The sequence below is a fragment of the Macaca mulatta genome, chromosome 19 (genome assembly GCF_049350105.2).
Source record: "Macaca mulatta isolate MMU2019108-1 chromosome 19, T2T-MMU8v2.0, whole genome shotgun sequence".
NCBI classification, from domain to species: domain Eukaryota; kingdom Metazoa; phylum Chordata; class Mammalia; order Primates; family Cercopithecidae; genus Macaca; species Macaca mulatta.
The window spans coordinates 62,144,482-62,170,634 of record NC_133424.1 but is presented as its reverse complement, the minus strand read 5'-3'; the positions used below and the strand labels follow the sequence as shown (position 1 = coordinate 62,170,634).

At 54.7% G+C, this 26,153-nt stretch overlaps 2 protein-coding genes across 45 annotated transcripts; both read right to left on the bottom strand.

Moving 5' to 3' along the window:
• Window positions 1–33: 33 nt before the first annotated feature.
• Window positions 34–24,472, bottom strand: CPT1C (carnitine palmitoyltransferase 1C). 44 transcript variants are annotated; one of them, XM_077980886.1, is made up of 21 exons: window positions 23,965–24,189; window positions 23,523–23,633; window positions 22,982–23,136; window positions 17,012–17,127; window positions 16,147–16,286; window positions 12,240–12,411; window positions 11,812–11,913; window positions 11,596–11,733; window positions 8,666–8,743; window positions 8,341–8,448; window positions 8,157–8,241; window positions 7,362–7,557; window positions 7,039–7,221; window positions 5,885–5,990; window positions 4,643–4,759; window positions 3,409–3,573; window positions 3,037–3,171; window positions 1,918–2,070; window positions 1,035–1,148; window positions 820–912; window positions 34–346 (listed from the first exon to the last, which is right to left on the bottom strand). In XM_077980886.1, exons 5-21 carry the CDS (start codon window positions 16,176–16,178, stop codon window positions 161–163), a joined length of 2,163 nt encoding a protein of 720 aa, XP_077837012.1. In that variant the 5' UTR covers window positions 16,179–16,286; window positions 17,012–17,127; window positions 22,982–23,136; window positions 23,523–23,633; window positions 23,965–24,189; the 3' UTR covers window positions 34–160. The 44 variants fall into 44 exon arrangements, with proteins under 44 accessions (XP_077837012.1, XP_028695724.1, XP_077837001.1 ...); XM_028839891.2 differs by lacking the exon at window positions 17,012–17,127 and having other exon boundaries at window positions 23,404–23,633; XM_077980875.1 differs by lacking the exon at window positions 17,012–17,127 and having other exon boundaries at window positions 8,341–8,415; window positions 23,404–23,633.
• A 257-nt stretch (window positions 24,473–24,729) lies between these two features.
• ADM5 (adrenomedullin 5 (putative)) lies at window positions 24,730–25,511 on the bottom strand. Its single transcript, XM_015124606.3, is given in 4 exon segments — window positions 24,730–25,102; window positions 25,105–25,201; window positions 25,397–25,412; window positions 25,415–25,511. Coding segments are annotated over 4 exon segments (501 nt in total). The 3' UTR covers window positions 24,730–24,811.
• Window positions 25,512–26,153: the final 642 nt, after the last annotated feature.

The window sequence follows — 26,153 nt, the reverse complement described above, 5'->3', positions numbered from 1 at the left end:
CTCCCTGCCCAACAGCATAGCAGACACCACACACCCAGCTCACACATCTTTATTAGCCTGGATATCCGGTGGCCAAACAGGCTGCCCCTGCCCTGTGACAGCCAGCTGTGGCCATCTTCACCCTCATTCCCCGGAGAGGCCAGCCGCCTGCTGGAAGGAGTCAGAAGTAGGTGGATGTCATTGATGTCTTGGAGGCCCCAGTCTGGCGGGAGAGAAATCCACACCTGTGCCTGGAGTCCTCCTTCCCTGACCCTCTGAACCGGCGCTTAAAATGCTGTCCCGCCTGGAACAGGGAGGCCACATCCAACAGTGCGTCCTCAATGTGCTGCCCCAGCCTGTGGGAATCCTGGAAGGAGAACGGTGTCAGAGCCAGGGGAAGCTGGAAGACGGGATCCTGGAGGCTGAGAAACAAGAGGGCTGAGGGCCTGGATTTCTGGGTCTGAGGGAGGAGGGGGCTGGGGGCCTGGATTCCTGGGTCGGAGGGAGGAGGGGCTGGGGGCCTGGATTCCTGGGTCTGAGGGAGGAGGGGCTGGGGAACCTGGACTCCTGGGTCTGAGGGAGGAGGGGCTGGGGAACCTGGACTCCTGGGTCTGAGGGAGAAGGCGCTGGGGGCCTGGACTCCTGGGTCTGAGGGAGGAGGGGCTGGGGAACCTGGACTCCTGGGTCCGAGGGAGAAGGCGCTGGGGGTCTGGACTCCTGGGTCTGAGGGAGAAGGCGCTGGGGGCCTGGACTCCTGGGTCTGAGGGAGGAGGGGCTAGGGGCCTAGGCTCCTGGTTCCTGAGGAAAGAGGGAGTTGGTGAGTACACACGTTTGTCTCACCGTTTTTGTGCTTGATTTTTTGCTGGAGATGTGGAAGGTGATCATGTCATCCCCCATGAAGATATAAGAAACACCATAACCATGGTCATCAGCCTGGAGTCAGAAAGAGTGAAGGGAAGAAAATATCTCCAGTCTCCTCCACCCCCACTAGACAGGAGTGCAGGACCCCAGCCCCCTCTTTCCTCTAGGGGCCAGCGCGCGCCAGCTCCACTCACAGGCCCGAATCCACCGCCCGAAGAAACATAGTCCGGGTAATTGTGGACGTCAAACAGATGCATTTGCTGAACAGGGATCTGGCTGGTGGACAGCTGCCACTGCTCCGAATGGACCTGAGGACAGGAGCCCATCACATGTGCAGGACAGAGATCTGCCGTTCTGGCCCTTGGCTCCACTTCACTCCCTGCATCCCTGGCTCTTTCTCACCCCTAAATCCCGGGCCTCCTTCTCCCTGACCACACCCTTCTCCTGGCCATGCCCTATCTGGCCACGCCCCTCATCTTCTCACCAACCACGTCCCTCTCCCCTTCTCCCTCGGACCACGCCCCTCCTCTGACCACGCCCTTTCCTCCTAGCCCCACCCCACTGACCCTTTCCTCTTTTGTCTGCTCCGGTTGCCTGGTTGCATCTCCGCCTTCTGCCTTTCTTCCCCCGCCCTCCAGCGCTCTAACTGACTTCTCTGCTGATGCGTCCTTTCTCAACATCACCCTTTTTTTTTCGAGACAGAGTCTCGCTCTGTCGCCCAGGCTGGAGTGCAGTGGTACGATCTCAGCTCACTGCAACCTCCGCCTCCCGGGTTCAAGGGATTCTCCTGCCTCAGCCCTCCCAAGTAGCTGGGATTACAGGTGTCTGTCACCATGCCCAGCTAATTTTTGTATTTTTGGTAGAGATGGAATTTCACCATGTTGGCCAGGCTGGCCTCGAACTGTTGACCTCAAGTGATCCGCCCACCTCGGCTTCCCAAAGTGCTGGGATTACAGGCGTGAGCCACCGCGCCCGGCCTTGATGGGTCCTTTTTCAACATCACCCTCCTTCCCTGAAGCCTCTCCCTTCTTCCATGGTCTCCCATTTCCCTCTCTAACCCTTTCCCTGTGCCCCAACCTGGGTCAGGAAGGGCGACTGCAGGTGGAGGAATCGGGACACGACGTAGAGCGCAAAGAGGTGGCGGTCGACTCCCTGCCCGCTCATGGCTGCCTTCAGCAGAGCCTGGTGCTTGTCCACTGCCACGCGAAACAGGGCAAGGCACTGTGGGTCCTGGGGTCCCCAGGGAGGTCACAGGTCATGGAAAGACAGGAAGTCGACTTAGTGCTGGGCCTGCGGCACACCTGGCCTCAACCAAGCTTGCCGCATCCCTGCAAGGTGGGAATTTCAACCCCATTTTACAGATGGGGAACTGAGGCTTAAAGAGGGGAACCCATGTGCCCAGGTTCACACAGCCAGGGACACCCAGGTGGGTTTCTAGGTGTGTCTGGCCCCGGAGCCCAAACTCCTCCCATGGAACCACAATACCTTGTAGGTGCGGGGGTAGGTGTGGGGCAAGGGAGCAGAAGTGAGGGGTGGGTGGGATCTGGGCAGAGGGGGTGCGGGGAATGGTGCAAAGGAAGGTCATAAGGTCACATAGAGGTTAAATGGGCAGAGTTACATTGTAAAAATGGAGTTCTGGCCAGGCCCATCGGCTCACGCTTGTAATCCCAGCACTTTGAGAGGCTGAAGCAGAGAGATCACCTGAGGTCAGGAGTTTGAGACCAGCCTGACCAACATGGTGAAACCTCGTCTCTACTAAAAAAAAAAAAAAAAAAAAAAAAATTAGCTGGGCACGGTGGCGGGCACCTGTAATTCCAGCTACTCGGGAGGCTGAGGCACGAGAATTGCTTGAACCTGAGAGGCAGAGGTTGCAGTGAGCCGAGACTGTGCCACTGCACTCCAGCCTGGGTGACAGAGCAAGACTCCATCTCAAAAATAAATAAATAAATAAATAAATGGGGTTCCTTCTTGGGTGCTCCCCCAGTGCCCTGTGAGACCACCATGAAAGCAGATATCACACTATGCTGGGCTGTCTCCCCCATCGGTGAGCTCTTTGAAGTCAGAGGCCAGGTCTGATTCATCCCTTGTCCCTCGTGCCCCTCATGGAGGCTGGCTTTAGTAGGTCCCATCAATGTTTGCAAGTGGATGAGTGAGTACCTGGAAATGACTGAAGCCTCAAGCGAGGCTTGCACCCACCGTCTTCTCTTTGTCCTCCATGGCCCTCACAAAGTTGCAGGCCTCCCTCGTGCAAGATCGCACCGTCTCCGTCCGGCCTTCCAGGAATAAGCGAGTCATGGCCGACTCATAAGTCAGGCAGAATTGACCCCTGTCCTGGGGGACAAGGAGGAAAAGAGGAGTCTGTCAGCAGGGCTCAGGAAATCTTACAGACTTGACCCATCTCTGTCCAGACCTCCAGTGTCCTCCAGCCAGCCCAAGAATGGTTGGGAGAGAGAATTCAAGATGGCCGACCCACAATGGCAACGACCACAGGGAACTGTGGAGGGGCAGGTCCTGGGGGCTCAGGTGGACTGAGACCCTGAGGGGGCTGTGGTGGGGAACCCAGCTGACCCGGAAGTGGGCCAGTTGCAAGGCGATCTGGATGAAGCTGTCTGAAGACAGGTGGCAGCGTCGGATGAAGCTCTTGCCAAATAGGGAGAATGGAAAGACATGGCAGTCGACATTTTCAGACAAGATCTTGGCTCCCCTCAGGGCTAGAGAGATGGAGGAGTGGATCTGCCAGAGGAGGAGGGAAGAGGAGTAGTTGGGGTTACAGATGGGGGTAGGGTGAAAGCCAGGAATGAGGCTAGAAGCGAAGGTGGACGTGGAGTTAGGGTTGCGGCAGAATACGGAAATGGGGACAAAGAACAGAAGAGAATTGAAGGATGAGACTAAAGATGGGGATAGGGGCTGAACATGGTGGCGCACGCCTGTAATCCCAGCACTTTGGGAGGACGAGACGGGTGGATCACCTGAGGTCAGGAGTTTGAGACCAGCCTGGCCAACATGGCGAAACCTCATGTCTATTAAAAATACAAAAAATTAGCCAGACGTGGTGGCAGGCACCTGTAATCCCAGCTCCTCGGGAGGCTGAGGCAAGAGAATCGCTTGAACCCAGGAGGCGGAGCTTGCAGTGAGCCGAGATCGCGCCATTGCACTCCAGCCTGGGTGACAGAGCCGGACTCCGTCTCAAAAAAAAAAAAAAAAAAAAAAGATGGGGATAGGCATGGCAGTGCAGACTGGAACAGGATTGGGGTTGGGCCACAGCCGAAGCTGGGGTTGGGAATGGAGGAGGGACTGAGAGTGGTTTGGGAATGGAATGGGGAAGGGGTTGGATATGGAAAGTGAATTGGAGGTGGGCATGGGTTGTGGTTGGAGGTGGGGTCATGACTGAGTACAGGATGGGGTTGGGGTTGGGGTTGGGTATGGGGTGGAGTTAGGATGAACATGGGAGTGAATTCAGGTGTGGTGGTGGTGTTGGGATGGGATTGGGCATGGAGTAGGGGTTGGTGCTGGGGTTGGACAGTGGTGAGTTGTGAGTCTGAAGCGAGTAGAGATGGGGCTGGGGTTGAGGATGGGATTGGCAATGGGAGGAGGGTTGGAGTTAGGGCTGGGGATGAGGTTCGTTTTGGGGTTTGAGGTTGTAGATGCATTTGGCCTGATTTGGAGGTGGGAGAAGTGGGGGTTTCAGGTTGGGGGTAGAAATGGGGTTGATTTTCAGGTTGAGATTGGGGGTGGGGATGAGTTTGGAGTCAAGGCTAGGAATCATGGGACTTGGAGGAGAGGCCCAGAAACCCAGCCTCACCTGGTCTGGAAGGTCCCATTGCAGCCGCTGGGGCCGGGGTAGTGTGGGGTCCGGGTGCCCCTTGCAGTGGCCGTCTGTTGAGTAGCCCAGCTGAAAGCATTCTGTAGCCAGAGTGAACTGCGGACAAACAGAGGCTGTCAGAGACCCTTCCTCCCTGTGGACTGAGGCCATCTAACCAGGACCTCTTTTCATACGGCCCTTTTTGGGGTAGGGGGAAATCTCTGAGAAACAGAAACCTCTGATGTTCACAGATGGGGTCTCGGGTTCATGTTCCTCAAGAACAGGACTAATACCAATACTCAACCGGCGTTTACTGTCCCTGTACTTCTTTTCTTTTCTTTTTGACAGGGTCTTGCTCTGTCATCCGGGCTGGCGTGCAGTGGTGAAATTATAACTCACTGCAGCCTCGAACTCCTGGGCTCAAGCTATCCTCTGGAGTAGCTGGGACCACAGGCATGTACCATCATGCCTGGCTAGTTTTTTTTTTTTAATGTTTTTTGTAGACAGGGTCTCATTTATGTTGCCCAGGCTGGTCTCAAACTCCTGGGCTTAAGTGATCCTTCTGCCTTGACCTCCCAAAGTGCTGGGATTATAGGCATGAGCCACTGCACCCAGCCCGGAGTCGTCTTCTTGCTCTGTAACTCCTCGCTGTGGGACTCTGGGAAAATCACTTCCTTCTTTGAGCCCCAGTTACCAATTCATCAAAGGAAGGTCCTCACCCCAGACCCTTTCTTTGCTGGGTGACCCTGGGCCAGCCTCTGCCTCTCCCTGAGCCTCACCCCAGACCCTTTCTTTGCTGGGTGACCCTGGGCCAGCCTCTGCCTCTCCCTGAGCCTCAGTTTTTCTTTCTTCTCTTTTCTTTTTTTTTTTTTTTTTTTGAGATGTAGTCTTGCTCTGTCGCCCAGGCTGGAGTGCAGTGGCACGATCTCAGCTCACTGCAACCTCCACCTCCTGGGTTCATGCAATTCTCATGCCTCAGCATCCCGAATAGCTGGGATTACAGGCACACACCACCATGCCTGGCTACCAGTAGCGATGGGGTTTCACTATGTTGGCCAGGCTGGTCTCGAACTCCTGACCTCATGATCTGCCTGCCTCAGCCTCCCAAATTGCTGGGATTACAGGCGTGAGCCACCGTGCCTGGCCAAGCCTCAGTTATTCTTCTGACCCTAAGGCCCTGGAGAGGATGGTCTTTGGAGATGGTGCGGGGTCCCCAGAACAAGGGAGGGCTGGCCGCCCTACCTCCCACATGTGTCCTGAGATGGGGCAGTCGGCCCAGGAGTGCTCCACGCTGAGGCCCAGCTTCCCGTTAGAGAAGACGATTAGGGTGAAGGATTTGTCAAACCAGCTGTCGGGGAGAGTTCAGAGGGGTCACCGAGAGCGAGGGGCAGAGGGACCTCGGAGTGCTTTCTGTGGGACTTGAGGGGGTTTTCTAGATGGGGAGATGTGGGAATCCATTGGGGTGCTGGTGTGGGGATTTCTAGGACCATTGGGGGTCCTCAGTAGTGGCCCTGGAGGTATCCAAGATATGTCTGGGATTTAGAGTTTGGGGATTTTGTTTGTTTGTTTTTTTGTTTGATGGCGTTTCACTCTTGTTGCCCAGGCTGGAGTGCAGTGGCGCGATCTTGGCTCACTGCAACCTCTGCCTCCGAAGTAGCTGAGGGTTCAAGTGATTTTCCCACCTCAGCCTCCCAAATAGCTGGGATCACAAGCACGCACCACCATGCCCAGCTAATTTTTGCATTTTTATTAGAGATGAGGTTTCACCATACTGGCCAGGCTGGTCTTGAACCCCTGACCTCAAGTGATCTGCCCCTCTCGTCCTCCCAAAGTGCTGGGATTACAGACATGAGCCACCACGCCCAGTCTAGAGTTTGGAGATTTTTAGAGAACTCACTGAGGAAGGTTCAAGGCTTTTGGGGGTGCTGGGAGGTCAGTGGGACCCCCCTGGGGCCTAGGAATTCAGTGATGCCTGCCAGGCCTGAGAATCTCTAGGTCTGGAAGTCTGCGTCTGGGGCCATGGGTTTGGGGTGCCTGCATTAAGGCCTGAGGATTGAATGGTTCAAGTTCTGAGGCCGAGGTTGCCAAGTCTGGGGTCAGGGCCTAGGGGTCCTGGGTTTGGTGGTCCTCAGATCTGGGGTCTCTGGGTCTGAGGGTCCAGCTCAGGGGTTTGGAGTCTCGGATTTGGGGGTCACTGGGACTGGGTTATAGGTCTTGGTCCCAGGTCTCCAGGTCCCAAAGCATTGGGTCTGGGGTCCTCAGCTCTAGGCAGCTGCTGGTCTACAGACTTTGCAGGTGTGGGCTCCAGGGTCTGGCTGTCTACTGTCGGGGGTCCTAGGTCTGATATTGCATTCTGGGGTGCCATGTCTGGGGGCCCCATCCCAAGACTGACTCACCGGTCATGGCCCCGGCCAGCCAGCAGGGCATGGGCATAGGCATCCAACGACGCTGCTGGGTCCTCCCTGGTGAGCCCCGCGGGCTCAGCGTCCAGTGACACAAAGAAAGCGGCCCCTTCCACTGCCTCCAGGGCCTCTGCTGCCTGGGTCTTCAGGGACCTTCGCACCTGGGCCCACGTGCCCCTGGAGGGCCCGGGATGTGCCTGAGTCCATCCTGCCTAGCCGTCACCTGGTCCCACCCTGCCCTTCCATGGCCTCAGGACACTGGCGGCCTCTGAGAGCCCCTGACCCCTGACCCCTGACCCCTGACCCCCGACCCTTACCTGGGAGCAGCGGTCAGAGCAGCCAGATGTTCCTCGTGGGGGCAGGCTGGTGAGGGATCGTCCAGGATTCGCTGAAACTGCTGCTCCAGGGCCCTCGGGGAAAGCAGGCTGTTTCGGGAGTGGGTCCCCACGCGGAAGAATCGGCCCCGGTGGAAGACAGCCACGTGTTGGCTGTCATGGAGGTGGCGGATGTAGTCTAGGGGTGGCGTTGGCAGAAGCGTGGGGACGGGCCAGACACATAAAAATAGCGACCATTTATTATATGCTGCTTAGGTGTCATCAGTTGTTCAAAGCACCCTAGTAATCATCAGCACCCTAGGACTTTCGGTTTTTGGAGACAGGGTCTCGCTCTGTCGCCTAGGCTGGAGTGCAGTGGTGAGATCTCAGCTCGCTGCAGCCTCAACCTCCTGGACTCAGGCAATCCTCCCACTTCAGGGTCCTGAGTAGCTGGGACCACAGGCGCATACCACCATGCCTGGCTAATTTTTGAATTTTTCATATAGATCGGATCTCACTACGTTGCCCTAGGCTGGTCTCGAACTCCTGGCCTAAGCAATCGTCCACCTCTGCCTCCCAAAGAGCTGGGATTACAGGCATAAGTCACCGCGTCCAGCTCCTAGGTACAATTATTATCCCACTTTAGTGGAAGCTGAGGCTCAGAGAGGGTAATAACGTGCAGAAGGTCACACAGCAAGGATGCAATGGGTCCCAGCTCAGGCAGGCGGATTCCAGAAAACATGCTCTTAGCCACTATATTGTTCTGCCTCCATCAGTGGGGACAGGAGAGGGTCTCACCTTTTTGGACCCCTGGAATCCGCGTGGTGTTGAAGATCTTCTCATACTGGGCAGAGCATAAGGGACGCATTCCCATTAGCAAAGTCTGCAGGAAACCGTGGGCTGTGAGCTGCCTTCCAGGACCCCTGTGGCCCAAAGGCCACAGGACCACACCTGCATCCCCAGCCCACTGGGGCCCTCTTACCGGGGGTATCTCCTGGCGGTTCAGGCGGTGGCGGTACAGGAGGAGGGCGTGCACGGCATTCCCAGCGCGAGCTGCCTGCAGAGGCGTGGGTGTGACATACAGGAAGTCCTGGGGACCAGGAGAGGGGACAGCAAAACACCCGGGGTCAGGTTTGCCCTTGATGGAACCACTGACCCAAATACAGGTCCTGACCCCAAAAGAGGGCGGAACGATGAATCCCAGATGGTGCGTCCAGATCCAGGTCACTGAGCATGAATGTCACATTCCATCCAGGTACCCCAACCCTAGACCTAGGGCCTGTGAACCTCACCCCTCCCCTTCTCACCATCATGTAATAGTTGCTGTTCACCATCAGCGGATTTCGGGAGCGCAGGTACACAAATTCCTCCCACCAGTCACTGACCTGGGAGTGGGGTGGGGAGACACACAGTGAGGGGCCAGGGCCTTGCTGTGGGAGGGACAGTAGGACAGGGAAGGCCCCAGATGTTCCTGTGTCAGGCAAGGAGGATACAGCCAAAGAAGCCAGTCATCGTAGTCAGTAAATAGCAATCACCTAGAAATCCATAGAAATCCATCCATGGGGGATCAGTTAGCTAAACCCTGTTACACTCCGGCAGTGCCCTATTACATAGATGTTGGAAAGAACAAGGTACAGCTGGGCGCGGTGGCGCCTACCTGTAATCCCAGCACTTTGGGAGGCTGAAGCGGGTGGATACCTGAGGTCAGGAGTTCAAGACCAGCCTGGCCAACATGATGAAACCCCATCTCTATAAAAATACAAAAATCAGCCAGGCGTGGTGGCACACGCCTGTAATCCCAGCTACTCGGGAGCCTGAGGCAGGAGAATCGCTTGAATCCTGGAGGCATTGGTTGCAGTGAGCCAAGATCATACCATTGCACTCCAGCCTGGGCAACAAGAGTGAAACCCTGTCCCAAAAAAAAAAAAAAGAAAAGAAAAGAAAAGAAAAACAGAACATAAATGTAAAATTTATAAAATAATAAATATGTGAAATTATATATATATGTGTAAATACATGAAAATTTTGGCCTTGCCAATACCATAATAAAATCAAACAATGAAAAACACAAAAGAAAGCACTGTGTCACAGTTTAGCTGGTCTTGTAGGGTTTGTTTTTGTTGTTGTTGTACATAAAATAATGGTGTGTATATCACTGGCAGTTGGCTTGGAGGTACAATAAAATATACAGGCCAGGAGCGGTGGTTCACGCCTGTTATCCCAGCATTTTGGGAGGCTGAGGTGGGAGGATAGCTTGAGCCTAGGAGTTTGAGACCAGCCTGGGCAACATGGCAAGACCCCATGTCTACGAAAAAGTTCAAAAATTAGCAGGGCTCGGGGGCACAAGCCTTCCCGAGTCCCAGTTACTAGGGAAGCTGAGGTGGGAGGATGGCTTGAGCCTGGGAGGTCAAGGCTGCAGTGAGCTGTGATCATGCCACTGTACTCCAGTCTGGGTGATAGAGTGAGACCCCTTTCAAGAAAGAAAAAGGAAAGAAAGAAAAAAAAGAGAAAGAAAGAAAGAGAGAGAGAAAGGGAGGGAGGGAAGGAAGGATGGAAAAGAGAGAGAGAAAGGAGGGAGGGAGGAAGGAGAGAGAGAGAAAGAGAAAGAAAGAGAAAGAAAAAGAAAGAAAGAGGCCAGGCACGGTGGCTCACGCCTGTAATCCCGAAGGGAGGAAGGAGAGAGAGAGAAAGCAAGAGAAAGAAAGAAAGCAAGCAAGAGAAAGAAAGAAAGAGGCCAGGCACGGTGGCTCACGCCTGTAATCCCAGCACTTTGGGAGGCCGAGGCAGGCGGATCATGAGGTCAGGAGACCGAGACCATCCTGGCTAACACGGTGAAACCCTGACTCTACTAAAAATACAAAAAAAAAAAAAAAAAAAAAAAATTAGCCAGCTATGGGAGGCTGAGGCAGGAGAATGGCATGAACCTGGCCGGCGGAGCTTGCAGTGAGCCGAGATCGCGCCAGTGCACTCCAGCCTGGGTGACAGAGCGAGACTCTGTCTCAACAAAAAAAAGGAAGGAAGGGAAGGAAGGAAGGAGACAGAAAAAAAGAAAGGAAGGAAGGAAATAAGGAAAGAAGATAGGAAAGGCGGGAGGGAGGGAAGGAAGGGAAGAAAACAATATGCGTGTGTGTGTGTGTGTGTGTGTGTGTAAGTAGAATCTTGTCCAAAAGTGTGAAGAAAAACAAAAATTTAACCAGAAAAGCAAGGCCTGCCATCCCCTTCATTGGGTTTGACCAACTGAGCCTGCCATATCGGTGCCCCTTGGGGCTCTGCCGCAGACCCTCTTCCCTTCCCCTCTCACTCTCACCACAGGTTTTCTCATCCGAGCCCAGTGTCTCAATGACCTACAATAGTAGATCTCACAGTAGCTTCCTCTGCAGCCTCCCACCCTCCAGTCTTTCCCCCACACCAGAGCTGACCCAGCCCCTTCCTTGCTCCAAACCCTCCCATGGCTCCCTAGTACCCCCAGGAAAGAGTCCAGGATCCTCAGTCTGGATTTCAGGCCTCTCCCACCACTCCTCACCATTCAACTCCTTTGTGGTTTTTTGTTTGTTTGTTTTTGTTTTGTTTTGTTTTTGAGACAGAGTCTCGCTCTGTGGCCCAGGCTGGGGTGCAGTGGCACAATCTCAGTTCAGTGCAACCTCTCCTGGGTTCAAGCAATCCTCCCGCCTCAGCCTCCCGAGTAGCTGGGATTATAGGCGCATGTGCCACCACGCCCAGCTAATTTTTGTGTTTTTAGTAGAGACGGGGTTTCACCATGTTGGCCAGGCTGGTCTCGAACTCTTGACCTCATGTGATCTGCCTGCCTCAGCCTCCCAAAGTGCTGGCATTACAGGCGTGAGACAGTGCGCCAGCCCTAGGTCCTGGAATTCTGGTTCAGTCTTTGGGAGATCAAGGGTGGAGCTCAGAATATTGGAGCATCTATACCCTTAACCTCAACATTAAACATAGACAGAGAGCATATATATGTTATGAGCATATATATATAAATAAATACATATGCTTATATCTATATTTAAATGTTGAGGTTAGGCTACAGACGTATGTGAGAGGGGCTCAGTGTATTGGCCCTTGGGGGCCCAGGATGCAGGCCCGGGGCCAGGCTCCAATCGCTGCAGGGGGCGTGTGGGTTGTGGGCGTGTCGTGGGGCGGGGCGTGTAGAACTCGCCAGTTTAGCAGGGCGAGCTCACAAACTTAGCCTTTCAGGTATGGCCTTGGTGGCAGTGGCGGGACTCACATAATTGGACGCCCACCAGGACTTGAGCCTCAGGTACCACTGCAGCAGCGACGCCTGCAGCCTCAGGAATTCCTGCGCCAGGACCGCGGTCCAGTCGAAGTCCTCGTCGGAGAGGACGGGCCGGACCGACTCCAGGTACTAAAGGAGAGAAGACGGCAGGTCATGCCCGCGGCCCGCCCCGGCCACCCCGGCCCATCTGCGCGCTCCCAGGCTCACCTTGCGCACGGTGTCCTGCACAGAGGGCACGGGCTGGCGCGGCAGGGAGCGCTGGTAACTGAACAGCATCGGGTGGCGGCCGGAGAAGATGCGGACCAGGGCCTGGGGAGGAGGAGTTACCGGGTCATTAACCCCGCACTGGGACCAGGGAGTTGAGGGGGGCAGGGGTCGACAGTGGGACAGAAACCCAAAGAGAAGGACACAGAGACTTAAGAGCATCAGAGACCCCGAGAGAGAAAAGGACAGAGACCCAGAGACAGGGGACAGAGACCCAGAGAGAGAAGGACAGAGACCCAGAGACAGGGGACAGAGACCCAGAGAGAGAGGGGGACAGAGACCCAGAGAGAGAGGGGGATAGAGATCCAGAGAGAGGGGGACAGAGAAGTGGGTCCCAGGAGAGCTGGAGTAGGGCTATGCCCCTCCCATACCAGCCAGGTCTTGGTGGGGGAGGACATGGCTCCGTGGGGCTCAAGAAGCCAGCCGTGGTAGGACAGAAGCAGCCTGAGGGCCACGTGCAGTGTGAAGATCAGGGTTCCCCACAAACAAGAGGCAAACAGCGCAGCTGCCAGGACCCCCCGGAGCCCATGGTGCTGTCCGCCCCTGCAGGGAGAGAAACAGAGGCTGGGCCTAGGTCTCCTGGCCTCAGAATCTCCCTCCCTTCCAGCCCCCTCCAGCCCCTGCACTGATCTTTTGGCTGTCAGACAGAGAAACCCATTTTTGTCATTTTAGTAGGTGTGAGCTCTGTCACCCCCTCCAGCCCCCTCCCCTTGTGGCAGCACCAAGCTTCCAAAGTCACTTTCCATGGAAACCGGTAGGTGCTTAATAAATGACAGCCATTATTTCTATTGAGGGGACACTTTTTCCTCCCAGCTATCACTACTCTAAGGCAATAGTTCTGAAACTGTGGCTCCTGGGAGCACCTCCTGGGAGCACTGCCTGGGAGCTTGTTGGAAATACATATTTCTGGCCCCTTTGACACCTAACAAGCCAAAATCTCTCTGGGTAGGGTCCAGCAATCAGCGTTTTTTTGTTGTTGTTGTTTGTTTTGTTTTGTTTTTGAGATGGAGTCTCACTCTGTCGCCCAGGCTGGAGTGCAGTGGCACGATCTTGGCTCACTGTAACCTCTGTCTCCTGGGTTCAAGCAATTCTCCTACCTCAGCCTCCCAAGTAGCTGGGATTACAGGTGTCTGCCACCATGCCCAGCTAATTTTTTGCATTTTTAGTAGAGACAGGGTTTCACCACGTTGGCCAGGCTGGTCTCGAACTCCTGACCTTAGGTGATCCGTCCACCTTGGCCTCCCAAAGTGCTGGGATTACAGATGTCAGCCACCGCGCCTGGCCATAATCAGTGTTTTAACAACCCATCCAGGTGATACCAATGCCAGCTTAAATTTAGGAAAAGCTGGTCTAAAGCTACATTAAATCAGCACGTTTGTTTGCAAAGTTTGCAAATGTCACTTGGAGGACTTGGGTCAAATGACTTTCCCTCTATAGACTGGGTAAATCTAGCATTCTGGGAATTTTTTTTTGTGGGGGAGGGGTAGAGATGGGAGTCTCACTATGTTGCCCAGGCTGGTCTCAAACTCCTGAGCTCAAGCCTCCTGCCTCAGCCTTCCGAAGTGCTGGGATTAGAAGTGTGAGCCACTGTGCCCGTCATCCCTCTTGGAAACGTCTACATCTGGTCCCGGGTCTGTTCTTTGAAGCCATCTGCACCAAATGTGGACCTTCTTCCCCAGGAGGACTCATCAAAGAACTAGACCTGACATTTCACCTGCACCCGGTTTTCAAACCCTTCCTGAAGATGACAATAACACAATAAAAATAATGCAACCACTCCCAAGAGAAACTCCTGGCACTCTACTGACTATGGGACAGGCAGGATTTTTTTTTTTTTTTGAGACGGAGTCTCGCTCTGTAGCCCAGGCTGGAGTGCAGTGGCCGGATCTCAGCTCACTGCAAGCTCCGCCTTCCGGGTTCACGCCATTCTCCGGCCTCAGCCTCCCGAGTAGCTGGGACTACAGGCGCCCGCCACCTCGCCCGGCTAGTTTTTTGTATTTCTTAGTAGAGACGGGGTTTCAGCGTGTTATCCAGGATGGTCTCGATCTCCTGACCTCATGATCCACCCATCTCGGCCTCCCAAAGTGCTGGGATTACAGGCTTGAGCCACCGTGCCCAGCCAGGATTTTTTTTTTTTTTTAATTGAGACAGAGTCTCACTCTGTCGCCCAGGCTGGAGTGCAGTGGCATGATCTCACCTCACTGCAACCTCTGCCTCCGGGGTTCAAGCAATTCTCCTGCCTCAGCCTCCCGAGTAGGTGGGATTACAGGCGCCTGCCACCACGCTTGGTTCATTTTTGTATTTTTAGTAGAGACAGGGTTTCACCATGTTGGCCAGACTGGTCTCGAACTCCGACCTCAGGTGATCCGCCCACGTCTGCCTCCCAAAGTGCTGGGATTACAGGTGTGAGTCACCATACACAGACGACAGGCAGGATTTTGATTAATTCTTCCAAGCACTCTACGAAGCAATTATTCATACCCTCATTTTACAGATGAAGGCCTTGACAATCAAGAATGGTGAGGTCTCGGCCGGGCACGGTGGCTCAAGCCTGTAATCCCAGCACTTTGGGAGGCCGAGACGGGCGGATCACGAGGTCAGGAGATCGAGACCATCCTGGCTAACACGGTGAAACCCCGTCTCTACTAAAAAATACAAAAAACTAGCCGGGCGAGGTGGCGGGCGCCTGTAGTCCCAGCTACTCGGGAGGCTGAGGCAGGAGAATGGCGTGAACCCAGGAGGCGGAGCTTGCAGTGAGCCGAGATCTGGCCACTGCACCCCAGCCTGGGCAACAGAGCGAGACTCCGTCTCAAAAAAAAAAAAAAAAAAAAGAATGGTGAGGTCTCTTGGCTAAGACTACATGACTAGAGATGGGCAAAGCTCATACTTTTTTTTTTTTTTTTTTTTTTGAGACGGAGTCTCACTCTGTCGCCCAGGCTGGAGTGCAGTGGTGTGATCTCGGCTCACTGCAAGCTCCGCCTCCCGGGTTCACACCATTCTCCTGCCTCAGCCTCCCGAGTAGCTGGGACTACAGGCGCCCGCCACCTCGCCCGGCTAGTTTTTTGTATTTTTTAGTAGAGACGGGGTTTCACCGTGTTATCCAGGATGGTCTCGATCTCCTGACCTCGTGATCCACCCGTCTCGGCCTCCCAAAGTGCTGGGATTACAGGCTTGAGCCACCGCGCCCGGCCTTTTTTTTTTTTTTTTTTTTGAGACGGAGTCTCGCTCTGTCACCCAGGCTGAAGGTATAGTGGCACAATTTTGACTCACCGCAACCTCTGCCTCCCAGGTTCAAGTGATTATCCTGCCTCAGCCTCCCGAGTAGCTGGGACTACAGGTGCGCACCACCACACCTGGCTAATTTTTGTATTTTTAGTAGAGGCGGGGTTTCACCATGTTGTCCAGGCTGGTCTCGAACTCCTGACCTCAGGTGATCTGCCCACCTCAGCCTCCCAAAGTGCTGGGATTACAGGTGTGAACCACAATGCTTGGCCATTTTTTAAAATTTTTTTCTTGAGACAGGGCGTCACTCCGTTGCCAGGCTGCAATGCAGTGGCATGATCTCAGCTTGCTGCAGCCTCGACCTCCTGGGCTCAGGTGATCCTCCCACCTCAGCCTCCTGGGTAGCTGGGACCACAGGTGAGTGACACCACACTTGGCTAATTTTTTGTATTTTTAGTAGATATGGGGTTTCAACATGTTGCTTAGGTTGGTCTCAAACTCCTGGGCTCAAGTGATCCTCCTGCTTTGAACTCCCTAAGTGCTGGGATTACAGGCATGAGCCACTGTGCCCAGCAAAGCTCGCACTATTTTTTTTTTTTTTTTTTTTTGAGATAGAGTTTCGCTCTTGTCGCCCAAGCTGGAGTACAATGGCCCGATCTCAGCTCACTAAAACCTCCACCTCCCGGGTTCAAGCGATTCTCCTGCCTCAGCCTCCCTAGTAGCTGGGATTTCAGGTGCCTGCCACTGTGCCCAGCTACTTTTTTGTGTTTTTAGTAGAGATGGGGTTTCACCATGTTGGCCAGGCTGGTCTTGAACTCCTGACCTCAAGTGATACACCCACGTCGGCCTCCCAATGCCCAATATGCCGGGATTATAGGGGTGAGCCACTGCGCCCGGCCTCACCTCCTTCTTCTTCATGCTATACCTTTATTAATCTGACCCAAAGTAAGTCTCAGAGGTAACTTTTCTTTAGCAGGTACACCACAATGACAGAAGAATTTACTGGGTGGAGGGAGAGTGATTGGGGGTTACTGGGCTGGAGTGGGGGAACCTCACCAGTCGGGCAGCAACTCTTTGATCTTCTCCATCAGTCCTAAGGAAGGATCCAGCTGGAGGAACCAGGCAAGCTGGATGGCACTGAAGAGGAAAAGCCAACTGAGGGGGCTGGCAGGAAACACACCGGTGAGAAAGTCATTCTGTGGGGAGGAAAGGGCATCCATTCAATCATCTGCCCTCTCCTCTGTTCTGTGCCATCCTCAAACATTATTGAGCACCCAGTGTGTGTTGAGCCCTGAGCTGGATGCTCAAGATCTAGTAGGGAACAGAGAGATCCAGGTCTTGCCCTCAGGAAGGTCAGTCCAGAATGAAGTAAGTATTAATTGCTATAGGGCAAGAAACAGGAGGAGCCCTGTGTTGGCAAGTTACAGTTCAAGGGTATCAGGGAGGGTTCCCTGGAGGAGGATATTCTGAGGCAGGACTTCGAAGGGGAGGCTGTCAAAGGCAGAACAGACCGGGTGTGGTGGCTCACTCCTGTAAACTCAGCACTTTGGGAGGTCAAGGAGGAGAATCCCTTGAGCATAGGAGTTCAAGACCAGCAGTGGCTCACGCCTGTAATCCTAACACTTTGGGAGCCTGAAGCGGGTGGATCACTTGAGGCCAGGAGTTCAAGACTGGCCGGGACAACATGGTGAAATCCGTCTCTAATAAAAATACAAAAATTAGCCGGGCATGGTGGCGGGTGCCTGTAATCCCAGCTACTTGGGAGACCGAGGCATGAGAATCGCTTGAGCCTAGGAAGCAGAGGTTGCAGTGATCCAAGATTACGTTACTGCACTCCAGCCTGGGTGACAGAACAAGACTCTGTCTCAAAAAAAAAAAAAAAAAAAAAAAAAAAAAAAAAGCCAGGCACGGCGGCACACACCTTAGTCCCAGCTACTTGGAAGGCTGAAGCAGGAGGATCACTTGAGCCCAGGAATTTAGGGATGAAGTGAGCTGTGATGGTGACACTCCAGCCTGGGTAACAAAGTAAGTAAGACCCTGTCTCAAAAAAATAAATAAATAAAAAAGTCGGGCACGGTGGCTCACGCCTGTAATCCCAGCACTTTGGGAGGCCGAGACAAGCAGATCATGAGGTCAGGAGATCGAGACCATCCTGGCTAACACGGTGAAACCCCGTCTCTACTAAAAATACAAAAAAAATTAGCCGGGCGTAGTGGTGGGCACCTGTAGTCCCAGCTACTCAGGAGGCTGAGGCAGGAGAATGGTGTGAACCCAGGAGGTTTGCAGTGAGCCGAGATCACACCACTGCACTCCAGCCTGGGCGACAGAGCGAGACTCTGTTTCCAAAAAAGAAAAAAGCAAAATGATCCTGTTCAGAGCAGGGTCTGGAGCTCAGTAAGGCCTTCTAGAAGTACCAGATCATGGAATCAATGAGGAATGAACAACAGCACTGGGTTACTAACTAAACTCCTTTGGAAGCCTGAGAGAGAGAGAACTAACATTTAATGAGCACTTACTACATTCCAGGTGCCATTTACAAGGATTAACAATTTAAATCCTCCCCAAACTGTGTTAAGTAAGTACTAACATGACCTCATTTTACAAATGACAACACTGGGGTTTGGCCAGGCGCAGTAGCCCATGCCTGTAATCCCAGTACTTTGGGAGGCGGAGGCGGGTGGATCATCTGAGGTCAGGTGTTCAAGACCAGCCTGGCCAACGTGGCAAAACCCAATCTCTACTAAAAATACAAAACTTGCCAGGCACAGTGGTGGGCACCTATAATCCCAGCTACTCAGGAGGCCGAGGCAGAAAAATCGCTTGAACCCAGGAGGTGGAAGTTGCAGTGAGCCAAGATCCTGCCATTGCACTCCAGCCCCTGGGCGACAAAGCGAGACTCTGTTTCAAAAAAAAAAAAAAAAAAAAGGCCAGGTGCAATGGCTCATGCCTGTAATCCCAGTGCTTTGGGAGGCCGAGGCGGGCAGATCACGAGGTCAAGAGATAGAGTAGAGGCCATCCTGCCCAACATGGTGAAACATCGTTTCTACTAAAAATACAAAATTAGCTTTACGTGGTGGCACACACCTGTAGTCCTAGCTACTCGGGAGGCTGAGGCAGGACAATCGCTTGAACCTGGGAGGTGGAGATTGCAGTGAGCAGAGATCACGCCACTGCACTCCAGCCTGGCAACAGACCGACTCCATGTCAAAAAAAAAAAAAAAGGCCAGGCTGGGCACGGTGGCTCAAGCCTGTAATCCCAGCACTTTGGGAGGCCGAGACGGGCGGATCACGAGGTCAGGAGATCGAGACCATCCTGGCTAACACAGTGAAACCCCGTCTCTACTAAAAATACAAAAACTTAGCCGGGCGAGGTGGCGGGCGCCTGTAGTCCCAGCTACTCGGGAGGCTGAGGCAGGAGAATGGCGTGAACCCGGGAGGCGGAGCTTGCAGTGAGCTGAGATCCGGCCACTGCACTCCAGCCTGGGTGACAGAGCGAGACTCCGTCTCAAAAAAAAAAAAAAAAATACAAAAAACTAGCCGGGCGAGGTGGCGGGTGCCTGTAGTCCCAGCTACTCGGGAGGCTGAGGCAGGAGAATGGCGTAAACCCGGGAGGCGGAGCTTGCAGTGAGCTGAGATCCGGCCACTGCACTCCAGCCTGGGCGACAGAGCCAGACTCCATCTCAAAAAAAAAAATAAATAAAAGGCCAGGTGCAGTGGCTCACGCCTGTAATCCCAGCACTCTGAGAGGCCAAGGCGGGTGGATCACCTGACATCAGGAGTTCGAGACCAGCCTCACCAACATGGTGAAACCCTGTCTCTACTAAAAATACCAAAAATTAGCTGGGCGTGGTGGCAGGCGCCTGTAATCTCAGCTACTTGGGAGGCTAAGGCAGGAGAATCGCTTGAACCCAGGAGGTGGAAATTGCAGTGAGTCAAGATCATGCCATTGCACTCCAGCCTGGGCAACAAGTACAAAATCTGTCTCAAAAAAAAAAAATGCATTTTTCTCCATGCAGTTTTACCACACAGACAAGTATGTGTGTGTATGTATATATTTGTAGGTCTATAAATATATGTTTCTGTGTACGTACGTATTTAAACACAGGAAAAGGATGGCCACGTTTGTTTTTTTTTTTGAGACGGAGTCTCGCTCTATCGCCCAGGCTGGAGTGCAGTGGCGCGATCTTGGCTCACTGCAAGCTCTGCCTCCTGGGTTCACGCCATTCTCCTGCTTCAGTCTCCCGAGTAGCTGGGACTACAGGCACCCGCCACCATGCCTGGCTAATTTTTTGCATTTTTAGTAGAGATGGGGTTTCACCATGTTAGCCAGGATGGTCTCGCTCCCTGACCTCATGATCTGTCTGCCTCGGCCTTCCAAAGTGCTGGGATTACAGGCGTGGCACCACACGCGGCCAAGGATGGCTACATGTTAACACTTTAGTTGGTGGACTGGCCTGAGGCCCAAGGAGTCCCAGGGTAAGGGGGCGGGGAGAGGTTCTTTGGAATTCAAGGTGGCGGCTGTCTGCCAAGTGGAACAGATTTCACAACCAACAAGACCATAGAGGCGCGGTTTAGCCTACTGAAACATCTCAGCTTCAGGAGATCCTCCTGGGCCGCACCCCCCCTTTTTTTTGAGACGGAGTCTTGCTCTGTTGCTCAGGCTGGAGTGCAGTGGCGCAATCTTGGCTCACTGCAATCTGCCTCCCGGGTTCAAGTGATTCTTCTGCCTCAGCTTCCCAAGTAGCTGGGATTACAGGCGTCCGCCACCACACCCGGCTAATTTTTGTATTTTCAGTAGAGACAGGATTTCACTATATTGGCCAGGCTGGTCTTGAACTCCTGACTTTGTGATCCATCTGCCTTGGCCTCCCAAAGTGCTGGGATTACAGGCATGAGCCACCGCGCCCAGCCCACCATCCCCTTATTTAACTGCGACACCCCGGCATCACTCTTCTCCACCCGATTTATCATTCACCATAGCACGTTTCACCATCAATATCAGATGACACTACAGAATGTCACCATACTGTATATTTTGCTCATCTGTTTTATTGCCTTCTCCCCCAACTCGAATGAGAACTCCATAAAGCAGGATTCTGTCTTATTTATTTGTTTATTTATTTAGAGGTGGAGTTTCGCTCTGTCGCTCAGGCTGGAGTGCAGTGGCGCCATCTCGGCTCATTGCAAGCTCCGCCTCCCGGGTTCATGCCATTCTCCTGCCTCAGCCTCCTGAGTAGCTGGGACTACAGCCCCCCCGCTACCACACCCGGGTTTTCTTTTTCTTTTTCTTTCTTTTTTTTTTTTTTTAGTACAAACAGGGTTTCACCGTGTTAGCCAGGATGGTCGCGATCTCCTGACCTCATGATCTGCCCGCCTCGGCCTCCCAAAGTGTTGGGATTACAGGCGTGAGCCACTGTGCCTTGCCTGTCTTAATTTTTTCAATAGAGATGGGATCTCCCTATGTTGCCCAGGCTGGTCTCCAACTCCTGGGCTCAAGCGATCCTCCTGCCTCAGCCTCCCAAAGTGCTGGGATTAAAGCCGTGAGCCCCAGCACCAGGAGTGATTCCATCTGTTGATCTCTGCTGTGTTCTCCATGCTAAAGAGGGCCAGGCCCTTACCGGATGCCCCATAAATATATGGTGAATGAATGAAGAAGAACATCAGAAGCTAACACTCAGACCTCGCCATGGGCCAGGACATAAAAGAGTTAATTTAGGCCGGGCGCAGTGGCTCACACCTGTAATCCCAGCACTTTGAGAGGCCGAGAGAGGTGGATCACGAGGTCAGGAGATCAAGACCATCCTGGAGGCCGGGCGCGGTGGCTCAAGCCTGTAATCCCAGCACTTTGGGAGGCCGAGACGGGCGGATCACGAGGTCAGGAGATCGAGACCATCCTGGCTAACATGGTGAAACCCCATCTCTACTAAAAAAAACATACAAAAAACTAGCTGGGCAAGGTGGCGGGCGCCTGTAGTCCCAGCCACTCGGGAGGCTGAGGCAGGAGAATGGCGGGAACCTGGGAGGCGGAGCTTGCAGTGAGCTGAGATCCAGCCACTGCACTCCAGCCTGGGCGACAGAGCGAGACTCCGTCTCAAAAAAAAAAAAAAAAAAAAAAAAAGACCATCCTGGCTAACACTGTGAAACCCCATCTCTACTAAAAATACAAAAATTAGCTGGGCGCGGTGCCAGGCGCCTGTAGTCCCAGCTACACGGGAGGCTGAGGCAGGAGAATGGCGTGAACCCGGGGGGCGGAGCTTGCAGTGAGTGGAGATCACGCCACTGCACTCCAGCCTAGGCGACAGAGCGAGACTCCGTTTCCAAAAAAAAAGGCTATCCTGTGAGGGCGGTGCTGTCAACACCAGTGTTTTCCACGAAGGGAAACTGCAACTCCAAGAGAGGTGCTTGCCCAAGATGACACAGCTACTAAGCTGTGGAGTCAGGATTCAAACTCAGTCCTGACCCCACAGGTGTTCAAGACCCCAGTTCACACACAGGGGATGTGACGAGGGGGAGGCCCTGTATGGAGACAGTGCAAGAGTTCTAGAACCAGGAACTCTGGGACAGACATGGATGCTGGTTACACATTGGGCATGGGCATTCTAGAACAGGGACAAAGGGCAGGAGTTTGGGCCAGGTGCAGTGGCTCATGCCTATAATCCCAGCACTTTGGGAGGCAGATCACTGAGGTCAGGAGTTCGAGATCAGCCTGGCCAACATGGTGAAACTCTGTCTCTACTAAAAACACAAAAATTAGCCGGCATCACGGTGCACACCTGTAGTCCCAGCTACTCAGGAGGCTGAGGCAGGAAAATCGCTTGAATCCAGGAGGTGGAGGCTTCAGTGAGCTGAGATCGTGCCACTGCACTCCAGCCTGGGAGACAGAGCACGACTCTGTCTCAAAAAAAAAAAAAAGCTGGAGATGATCCCAGCACTTTGGGAGGCCGAGGTGGGCAGATCACCTGAGGTCAGGAGTTCAAGACAAGCCTGGCCAACATGGTGAAACCCCTTCTCTACTAAAAGTACAAAAATTAGCTGGACATGGTGACGGGCACCTGCAATCCCATCTACCCCGGGGGGCTCAGGCAGGAGAATCGCTTGAACCCAAGAGGCAGAGGTTGCAGTGAGCTGGGAGAGATTGTGCCACTGCACTCCAGCCTGGGTGACACAGCGAGACTTTGTTTCAGAAAAAAACAGGCTGGGCACAGTGGCTCACACCTGTAATCCCAGCACTTTGGAGGCCGAGGCAGGCGGATCACCTGAGGTCAGGAGTTCAAGACCAGCCTGGCCAACACTTTGGGAGGCCGAGGTGGGTGGATCACAAGGTCGCGAGTTCAAGACCTGCCTGGCCAACATGGTGAAACACCATCTCTACTAAAAATACAAAAATTAGCTGGGCGTGGTGGTGGGTGCCTGTAATCCCAGCTACTCGTGAGGCTGAGGCAGGGAACTGTTTGAACCCAGGAGGTGGAGGTTGCAGTGAGCCAAGATTGTGCCACTGCACTCCAGCCTGGGTGACAGAGTGAGACTCTGTCTCAAAAACAACAACAACAACAACAAAAGAAGCTTGAGATGAAAGGGAGAAATGAGAATTTCACCATAAGGTAAGGATATGGAGTTCTAGTAACTGAAAGTGGGTAGTTTTTGGGGGGCCCAGTTCCCCTCTTGGGTGAAAGAAGTGAACAGAAGTTCACAGCAGGTGAGGCTGTGGATCCCGGAAGTGAGCCAGGGAGAAATAACTAAAGGGGTCCCGGGAGCAGACATCGAAATTCCGGGAAAAAGTGGTGATAGGCTCCCAGAAACGGACCAACTGAAATGCCGGAAGTGAGCCTCAGACATCCAGGAAGCAGAAACCTGGATCCCCGGAAGGAAACCAACCAGCAGCACTCCTCACCCAGAAACGTGAGAGATGCCTTTTCCAGGAGCGCAGGCCAGAGAGGTAGATCTCCTGCAGCACAGGGGCACTGAGTTCCACTTCAGCCCCGTCCGAGGTCAGCGAGGTTCGGAAGCCCACGGCCTGGTGCGCTTCAGCCATGTCACGCTGGAGCCCTGGGAGTCGGGCAGAGTCACTCTTCAGGGCCCCAGCCCCTCCTCCCTCAGACTCAGGAGTCCAGGCTCCCAGCCCCTCCTCCTTCATACCCAGGAGTGCAGGCCCCAGTCCCTCCTCCCTCAGATCCAGGAGTCCAGGCCCCCAGCCCCTCCTCCCTCAGACCCAGAAGCCCAGGCCCCCAGCCCCTCCTCCCTCAGACCAGGGATCCCACGCCTCCAGCTGCCTCTTTGCGCTGACCCAGGACTAGCTCATCCTTCTCTAAGCACCTGAGGGGTCTTGCGGGTCCTGGTTTGTAGACCCGGAGGTTTTGAGGGAAGGACGTCAATTCGGGGCCTCTGGGAAAGCGTAGAGAGGCCAGAGGGATAGCTCGCGTTAACCCCTTTACCTGCTCTGCCAAGAACATGGTGCGGGGGCAGTGCCCTCCCCCCTAATACAGGACTCTGAAGATTCGGGGGTAGGTGGAGGAGGGAAACTGGTCCAGGCTGAGTTGCGGGGTCTTGAGAAAAACATTAGTTTTAGACCCATATGAAACAAACACCTATTAGATATTGACGCTGTCCACCCCATTTCCGCTTCTCATGCCAAGGCAAGGGGGGTGGTGTCTATAAATTCATCTGCTCTGAGGTGGCCCAGCGTCCCCTCCCCCTGCCCGGGCTGGAGAGGATGGGGAAGGAAGCACCCACTGCGCATGCCTCGCAGCCTGGGATGCTGAGACTGTGAGCGGAGGCGAGCGTCGAGGACAAGTGATGGAGAGGCTTGCACGCCCAACCCTAGACACAGGACTCCAGCCCCCTCAGGAGCCCGAGCCCCTGGGGTCCAATACTTACCACGTTGAATCAGGGGTCCGCTGATCGGATCCTGGGGTCCAAACCCGAGTCCACCCCCGCCCCCGGATTTTGAGCGCCGGCCCCAAATCTCCGGCTTGCGTATGTCCAATCCCAGTGCAAGGAGTCCACCACCGGGTCGACGGGCCTTTGGAGTCCTGCCCACTCCCAGATCACCGTCACCCAGAAACCCCGATTCCTGTCTCTAGTGTCCCTAGCCGGGTATTCAGGTCCCGGGTTTTATCCCCGCCTCCTTCCAATCCCCGCGTTCTATCCCCGCCCCCTTAGAGCCACGGCGTCCAATCCCCTCCATCCGTTCGATCCCCAGTCCTCTGTCTCCTTTTACCCGGCCAGATTCTCCACCATTTGGCCGCTCGCATTCTGCGCAGCTGTTCGGAACTCGGGTTTCTGGGCTCCTCACTCGGCGCATTGTCTCTTAATCTGTCTCTTCGAGGAACAAGGCTCACCTGGGAGGCCACAGCCCACCCCTAAGTGCATTGTAACGTCAGGCGCGTAGGGTGCCGGAGCAAATCTCAGCCCTTTCACGCCAGGGAGGGAGGAGGGATGTTTGGCGGTAAGGAGGGCCCACCAAAACCACCCACGGAAGGTGCATGGATTGAGTTGGCAAGAAGGAGGCGCTACAGCGGGTTGGATTCAAGGTAGACAGTGGGACTTCCGTGAGGGAGAAGCAGCATGGATAACGGAGAAGGGTGTATTAGAGACCCAGCCCCGACTGAGAGGTCGAAATAGGTAAAGGGAAGCAGAGACTGAAACACGGAACTCTCGTTTATTCGGCTTTGGGCGTCAGTGTTCTTCGTCCAGCCTGGTCCCTTGTGCTCCTGGGTCCAAGCTAGTCACAGCCCGGGGAGGGACTGGGGAAGGCGGTTTCAGGGGCTGGAGTTAGGGGAGAAGACACGTGGGGTAGAAGCTCCAATATACAGATAGGCAAACTGAAGCCGAGGAGGGGACGAGCCGTGCCGGAGGTCACCCAGCGAGCTGGGCACTGCGCTGGCCCCCTCGCTGCAGGCCGGAGTCCTGGGAACCGAGCCGGGCTTCCGCCTCGCGCCACCGGCGGCGCCCATAGCTGTAGGGGTTCTGGGGCTCGCGGCTGGCCTTCCCTGAGGGCTCCTTGGTGGAGGCAGAGCGAATCCATTGTATGATCTCCGCCAGGCGGTGGGTCCGGCATACGCCCAGGTAACAGACGTGCCCGCGGTGCTGGGGGACCTGGTGCTGGCCTCGCCTGGAGAGGGAGCGTGGGAGAAAACCGGGTTCAAACCGAATTGAGAAATGGGGCGTGATGGAGGTGGGCACCCAAGCACTCCAAGACCAGCGGGGAGCGCTTACAGATCACCCGGCCGTTCCGCGGCCGGGAGGGGGCGCGCGCCCTTTACGGTCTCCTTCCTGCCCCGTCCCTGCTGCCACCGAGGTTTCTCACCTGGCTGCAGTATCCGGGTCCCCTGGGCGGAGAAGGCGAGGAGCAACAGCAGGATGAGGATGTGGGCAGGGCGGGTCAGGATCCGTGGCCTGGAGTTGCAGCCACACGACCCCATTCCGGCGCCGGGCTGATCGCCTCTGGGTGCGGCTCTGGAGCCAGGAGCCAGGGCCAGTCCCCACTTCCCAGGCGGGGAACACTGAGGCCAAAAGTCTGTGGGAAAAGGCCGCACCACACCAGAGGGGCAGGATTCGAACCCGGGTCCCGCTTCACGCACCGCGGCTCCAGAGCCCTCACTAGGGGTGGTCACACCAGCGCTGTCTATCCCCCTGGGAGGTCTGTGGAGACTCACCCACCTTAAAGCATGGGGAAGTGGGGCGGGGCCGATGACACCCACAGGTAGAGCTAAGCAGCGGGATTCCACGAAAAGGGGTGGAGGCAGGGAAGCGCTGGCTCCGGTTGTAGATGTGACCTCACCCTCACCCCGTAGTCGTCCGGAAGCTGTTTAGAGACCCTGGAACCTCGGGGGGCCAGGCAATGCAGGACGAGTGCGCATGGGGCCCCCTGGAGGGTGTGGATCGAGGGAGACCACAAACACGCCAAGAAGCGCCCCTCCGTTAGAAAACAAGGCCAAGGTGTCAGGCACCCGCCAGTGAGGGCTCCAGATGCACTGAAGCAGGTGTAGCCAGGGCTGTGTCAATGTGGAGGTCCAGTGCACAGTGTTGTGGGGACCCAGGACCCCATGGCCAGGCTCTGAGGG

Excerpts from the sequence above, each read along its gene's own strand:
- CPT1C (XM_077980867.1), bottom strand. The coding sequence starts at position 23,122 with ATGGCTGAAGCGCACCAGGCCGTGGGCTTCCGAACCTCGCTGACCTCG. Across the intron at positions 8,416-8,665 it reads ACAGCAACTATTACATGATG|GCAGCTCGCGCTGGGAATGC; the intron begins GTGAGAAGGGGA and ends ACGCCTCTGCAG. Across the intron at positions 3,574-4,642 it reads AATGGGACCTTCCAGACCAG|ATCCACTCCTCCATCTCTCT; the intron begins GTGAGGCTGGGT and ends CTCCTCTGGCAG.